Source organism: Bombyx mori, chromosome 21, assembly GCF_030269925.1.
Source record: "Bombyx mori chromosome 21, ASM3026992v2".
NCBI classification, from domain to species: Eukaryota; Metazoa; Arthropoda; class Insecta; order Lepidoptera; family Bombycidae; genus Bombyx; species Bombyx mori.
The window spans coordinates 8,441,801-8,448,768 of record NC_085127.1 but is presented as its reverse complement, the minus strand read 5'-3'; the positions used below and the strand labels follow the sequence as shown (position 1 = coordinate 8,448,768).

Here is a 6,968-nt window from a genome sequence, read left to right as displayed (position 1 = left end):
TCTCAGTTTACTACAAATGCTAAGTGTATTGATATCTATGGTTTACAAGGCTTCGACGATTATGGGCGAACACGTTGTAATAAAAAATCAATCTCGCGAGATTTACAAATTTGCGTACAAAACTACTGGTTAGGCGCATTGACTATTTGTGCATGTACGTATTTCATTTCAGTATGCTTATCTTTGCCCCGAAATAGTCATGCCCTTTATCTATACAATTAAGGCTCCATACTTCGTCATAAGGAAGTGGCAGCATAAACGATTGCAGATTCTTACTTCATTTTCGTCGGTAGACTGTATTAATTTAAGCGGTAGGCAGTGGCTTGGCTCTGCCCCTGCCATTGCTGAAATCCATGGGCGTCGGTAACCACTCATCATCAGGTGGGCCGTATGCTCGTCTGCCTTCCAGGGCAATAAAAAAACCTTTTAAATCATAATAAAAATACCAATCAACACGCTTTTTTTTTCTACCTATGCTGATAGCCTTGAGAGGCTATTTCAGCTTCACCTTAATATGTGTAGATGAGCTCACGGGGCTCAAACCGGAGTATTGCTAACACTGACCCTAGCAAGAGCAGTGCTTCGCAGAATCTACCACCGGATCGGAAACGCGACTCACTGAGAAGATCCGGCTAGAAACTCAGTGGACTGTGTCTATGGGTTAATTCGCTCGTCGAGCCCTTCATCGACGAGGACGGTGACCGGTGCTCGTGGTGCCTAAAAGCACCGTTAATGAATCGGGAGGATCCGTAATGACGTGCTTTGGGCGACGTCGACTGTTTATCATTCGGTCTACAGGATCGGGTACGGGAACACGCTAATTATCTAAGAACGTTATGGTAAGCACTCGACCTATCAAAAGCATTTTACAAAAAAAAACGTTTCGTGAATTATTTTTTCTCTACCTATTCTGGTAACCTGTTTTTTTCTACCTTTTCTAGTGACCTTAAGGGCCATGCTAGATTTACCGACGAGTAGTTGAATTCACGAGGCTGTAACCTAGGACGTTGCTTACACTAGCCCTAGCAAGAGCAGGGCTTCGCAGAATCTACCACCGGATCGGAAACGCGACCCATTGAGAAGTTCCGACGAGAAGCTCAGTGGGCTGTGTCTGAAGGATTTATATAAGGATTTCAATTTTGACTGGCAATGACAGTTTGTTCTAACACTACTAGACAGTTTCTTTTAACAATGTAATTTTGAAATTTTGTAAGATTTCAAGAAATGGGATGGAAATGATAATCTTACAATTTTTTTAAATCAAACTAGTAATTTTTTGTTTATTTTTGTAACTTTAAACGATTTATTCACGATGATTTCAAACTTCAGGGTAGTATGTTGCTTCAAACTTCTTTTTGCTTCTGGGATATTCCCTGAGTACTTTGGGTATGTAAGGTGATATATGATCATCTAATCTTCTATTGAAGGGATTGATTCCACGCTCAAATGGCCTCCTTTTCGCTTCAAAGAATCTTGTATTATGTTGAATCTTGTATATTTTTTCCCAAAGGTAGACTTCAGGTATCAGACTATGTTTGGGTCTGTTAGACACTAAATACTTGTACCTCTCCTCTAACCAACAGCGCCTATTGTCATCTTCAATATCGGCTATCACCTTTTCATCTTTACCTAAATATGGTTTCATTGCATGATCGCGCTCTACCGGTGCATTCATGTAGAACTGCAGTAACATTATTAGGACGTCTTCATTCAGACCAAGCACTTTTCCATTCTCAATCGTTTCATACAATTGAAGAGGTTTCGTCCCGAAACATATGTTATGTTTGGGATTACTGTCTACCGTATCATTATGCATAACAATTGTATTTAATTGGTATGCATACAAAGACCAAAGTTTACCATTAGTGATCACGGTTTGTGTCACAAGTGGGTACGTCAAATCATTGAATGTGGTGAAACCTTGATAATTTGCTTGAGCTAATAACCAACCAAAGCTAGCTTTCATTGCTTGACAGTGTAACGCCTCAATATTATCTTGCTCGCCAAATGACGTTTTCCTGTCTAGTATATGACCACGACCATGGTATGACAATAAACCGAATTCATCTATATCTCCTGGCCAAAAACCTAGAACAATACAAAAAATTAAAATCGTATAAAATAAAATAGTAAATTAACATTAAAATACAGATTATTGAGATTTGAGTACATCATAGTGAATTAGTTCAAAAGATTGGTTTTAAATAAGGTTTCAATTTTGTGTACCATAAGTCGTTTATTATGTTAATCTATTCAACTAAAAGTTAGTCTACAAGGGCATGCAATATTGTACTTCTCGAGCTGCTATTACTACTATTTATTATGTATCGTTCTTCCATATTTTCTTTTATTTCATATCTTCAGAAATTGTGCGACATCATCAACTGTAACTTCGAACTTTTTTTTTCGAGCCGTGGGCCGAACCTCCTACGAAGTTCCCGTGCCTGGAGGCGCGCGTTTTATGTGGGACTGGTCCGCGACTCCGAACCGCGGGCCCAAGGTTATTTTTAGGACGCTACCGCACTAAGCGACTTCCCTACATTCTCACACCCGAAACCCGATATCCGCCCGAGGTCAGAACCCGGTCAGAGTAGGGTGGTTCCCGGGGTCAACACTACAACAAGACTCGCGGCGCTACTCCGAGGACTCCTGATCGGGACGTCGAGGTGATAGTCGACAACCAACGATGCCGCTCTCCGCGGTATCTGTAACTTCGACCTGCCCCAAGGTGGAGTAATTCTTCGTTCAATTTTTATGCCCTTTAGTGGGGGTACCGGTAGGTCCTGAACTCTTGTTGATGCATGTAGACTATAACGTATGTACCCGAATATACGCTTGCCTGTACATTCAACTCTATTGGAGCATGTACAAGAGGGGACTTACCACGTACTTCAGCAGTACCCATCTGTGGAGGTGGTGGTTCTTGGAGACTTAATAAAGCCAGTAATCCTAACATTACAGAGGAAAGGCGGAAATTTAACGCCGCTCCAGGTCGAATCCGAGAGCTAATGCCAAGGCAAAGACTCGGCTGTTCCCTTGGCATTGCTGACGTCTATTACCGAACCACACACCATCAGGTGGGCCTTACGATCGTCTGTTTACAAAGACAATAAAAATATGAAAAAAAAACAAAAAAGAAGTTTCTCCATTAATTGAACATAATTAAATAAAGATCCTACAATAATTTTGATAATCCTAATTAAAGATTACTTAATCGCACATTTAGATAACGAAATTAAGAACGTACCTGGTATATTAGTTCCATGACGAAATTCACGAAAGTAACCAACACTGCCAGGTATAGTAGTAAACTTATCAACTTTGAATGCCGGATTCTCTGCTTCACTATATGGGATCAGCGGCTTTAGTGGGTGGCGATTTCTCAGAGTTAGTATTGGTGACCCTAGTTTGAAAATTAGGTAATTCAATTATTTTTGTCTAGTCATTAGCTTTTTAAATAAATTTTAATAGTACTTTAGGTGAAATTATAATACTACTCATCTCATATCATTAAAATGAGCGTCACCCGTTCCCTTAATACCGAAGGTCGTAAACCCTCATTATGGTCTATAGACCACCTAACGGTAAGTAGTCAGTGACCACTATTTATAGGTAGACGCAGAAACATAAAAGTCATATTAATAAATATAATTTTTAAATATTTAAATACTAAGTGTTCTTATAACTTTGGCAATTGGTATCAAGAATTTGATAATACAAAGCTATAAAACAAAGTAATGAAATAATTGTCTGGAATGAAATCTTATTATACAGTACATAGTATAGTAATATGCTATGTACATACAGCTTTGCTTTTTTATGAATGAGGGATTACTGGTGGCCTTTCCAGTTTCACTAGGACAGGTGAGTGAGGAAAGGCTCAGCCAGGAGAGGCGGGATTTAGTAACAGCCGCCCGAGCTCAGAGCTCCAAAGGACAGTTAACAAGTCAAGAGTAGCTAGTGCCTTGCAGATGTGGTAGCTTTGCTACTAGCTTTGTAGCACATGGAACTCTGCATAAAATAGTTAAGTTGATCTGTTACGCTTTGATAGGCAAACAAAAAAACTATTACACTTTTACCTTTGAATTAAAGTATGTGATCAAGTTTTAATTGTTATTTAATTTTTACGTTGCTATTGAATTTTTTTTATTCTTACCAATATATTGCACAGGCCTATCTGTACTTTCATAATGTGTACTTTTTGGCCATTTATTTTCTTTTCGCCATTTTACTGTTGTGGTCGGGGGATCAACACCACCAATATGCCAAAATGCTTCATGACGAGCATCATAATCAATCTGTAATAAATAATAATTATGATTGTTTAAGCTGTGTTAATGGTCACCTATTTTCTAGAGCATAATGCAGAACTGCTGAACGGCAGAAGTAGATATGGCAGGTCTGAATTACAGTAAGAACCGTACGTCCATGAATAACATTTCCTATCACTTCATAGTTAAAGAAATGAATTAATTTCGCAAATGACAGAAAAATACCTTATAGATATATGCAAATTATTGTAAAAAAATAAAATTCACATTTCAAGAAAAAAAGAGGACAATTCAAGATAAAATCAAATACCTTCAATGATCTAGAACTGGCATTAGACAAAACAAATTTCTCCAGCATTGAAAAATAACTTAAAAACATCATGTGAATAGAACAGCAATTAACTGGATAATCAACTTGCACAGCTAGAATCAGTTGATATTGCATTCTTTATATATTTATAGTATCAGAAGGCAACAGCTTGGCAATGGCCCCACACTGCTGACTTTCATGAGCGATGGTAACCACTCACTGTATGGTGCATTTGCTCATCTGTCTACAATGACATTCATTAATAAAAAAAACTTAGTAAATTTACATTGGCAATACATGTAATCAATTATGCTAGACTTGAGCTTGTCCATTATAGTATCCAGTTCCTCATTTTAATTAAGAATATATTGCCAGCTATGCATAGTAAAATAGCAAGATCATAGATTTCAAACTATTTCAGACTTTTTTTTAAATTATATAAGTATTTCTTAGAATAAAAAAAAAACAGGTAGGTAAAATCAAATAGGTAGTTTAGAATGGATTCAAGGATGCTGGAGGAAAAGTATAACAATAGTCCAAGAATTTCCATAAGCTCTCAATTCATTATCCCCAACTATACACGGTTTTTGCTAAAAGTATTATGAAATTTGGAGATGCTTATTTACTCAAAACTGCTCATTTGCCTACTATATATTCTAAGAATCTTATTACAATACACAATCTCAAATTACGTAACAGACAATATACCATACAATAGATATCATTGGTAAAGTGATTTGGAGATTTTTGTTTTATAATATTCTCTTTTGATATGGAAAATTGAAGAAAAAATTGAAGGATTGTTAAATATACTATTGATAAAGCATGTTTCAATTAAATATTAATTAAATTTGCCACATCTGTCCCTGTGGACGGTGTATAATGTCATTCTGAACAAATATACATTAGAAAAATTTTATCTCTCTGACAGTAGTTGTAATTATAGGAGCATGTTTTAACATGCTCATAACATAACCTTTACTTATAAAAAGTTACCCATAAAATTATTGTTATCCTAGTATAGACTAGGATAACAATAATTTGTTATCCTTGATATGTCGCCTTGGTCTAAAGTTTCCATGTATGCTAAGTAATTATTAAATCAAATACCTGTGTTGACAAAATATGAGGCAAGTTATCACTGAGATTGTTCATTATAATTCTGTTTATTTGTCTCACAACACATTTTGTAATTGTATCTTCTTGTTGCATTTTTATAGATTTATCTTGTAAGAATTTGAAGTTCCTCCTGAAATTTTTTTTAAATGCTTGATAAATTAATAATAAACTTAAGCTTGTATCTAGGTTTATAAATTAATCAAACAACACACATTTGATCTTGTTGTGAAGGTATCAAGTAGTCAATATCAAGTAGGCATTTTAGTTTAACCAAACCAAACCAACTAAATATTTTTGTGTAATCAATGTCATGTTTCTTTCCAATTGCGTAAATTGACAATTATACTTTAAACTAATTTCAATTACTTACTCAACATCAGTTAATTCAATAGCTATGGCATCTTCTATTTGTGGTTTGATTTCTTGAAGAATATTACTAGCTTGTTGTTCGATTTCATTGTATGCTTCCGGAAGTTTAGCGACCGGTATGAAATGACTCCTAGTATAATACTGTACTAAGGGCATTGCGTTGTACGGAACTTTATCATTGTTCAACATTATACACTGCCATCCATAATAACGAGGCATATTTAAGGCTATTTGTTTCTCTTCTATCGTGTTTAGTTCTTGTATTTTGCTTTGAAAACTTTGTCTTCGACGCAATAATTTTCCTTCCCGAGTCATATCCAGTATAGGGGGATACTCCGGTGTCTCGGTGTATTCACTTTCTTCAAGAGCCGTAATAGTAGAGTATCTTGGAATGGCATTCTTTATTTTCAATAATGATCGGTGTAATTTAATTATATGCATATCGAATTGCAATTCGATATACCCATAAATCAGAATTCCTATTGAGTTATTTGTTTCTTAGTTTATGTAGATATCTCCTAAGAGAAAGTGGCGATAAAAATTTAATTATTTTTAATTTTTAATTATATTTAATTTTTTTTAAAGTATGAAATTGGTAATTGATTTGCTTATTTTATTTTTGGAAACTAGACGTTTTGACTAATTTTAGGTTAATTTGACTTTGACTTTGACTGACTTTTTGAGACTTTGACAGATATACACAGTAATACAGACTAAATCATCTCTAAACATATTAAATGTATAATCTATGCTCTAAACTCTAAACTCTTTGAGAATTAGAACAATTTTTATGTATTCTCTTTATTTGAGAGTAGTACCTAAACAGTACGGTACTCAATGCTAAATGTTTAAGATCGTCTTAAGGTACTCAATTGTTTTATTTTACATTGAAAGTTTAG

At 35.4% G+C, this 6,968-nt stretch overlaps 1 protein-coding gene across 1 annotated transcript; it reads right to left on the bottom strand.

Annotated features, from left to right (window-relative positions):
* Nucleotides 1–1,250: 1,250 nt before the first annotated feature.
* LOC101737548 (large ribosomal subunit protein mL65) lies at nucleotides 1,251–6,762 on the bottom strand. Its single transcript, XM_004929598.4, has 5 exons — nucleotides 6,071–6,762; nucleotides 5,692–5,830; nucleotides 4,157–4,298; nucleotides 3,248–3,403; nucleotides 1,251–2,088 (listed from the first exon to the last, which is right to left on the bottom strand). Exons 1-5 carry the CDS (start codon nucleotides 6,508–6,510, stop codon nucleotides 1,319–1,321), a joined length of 1,647 nt encoding a protein of 548 aa, XP_004929655.1. The 5' UTR covers nucleotides 6,511–6,762; the 3' UTR covers nucleotides 1,251–1,318.
* Nucleotides 6,763–6,968: the final 206 nt, after the last annotated feature.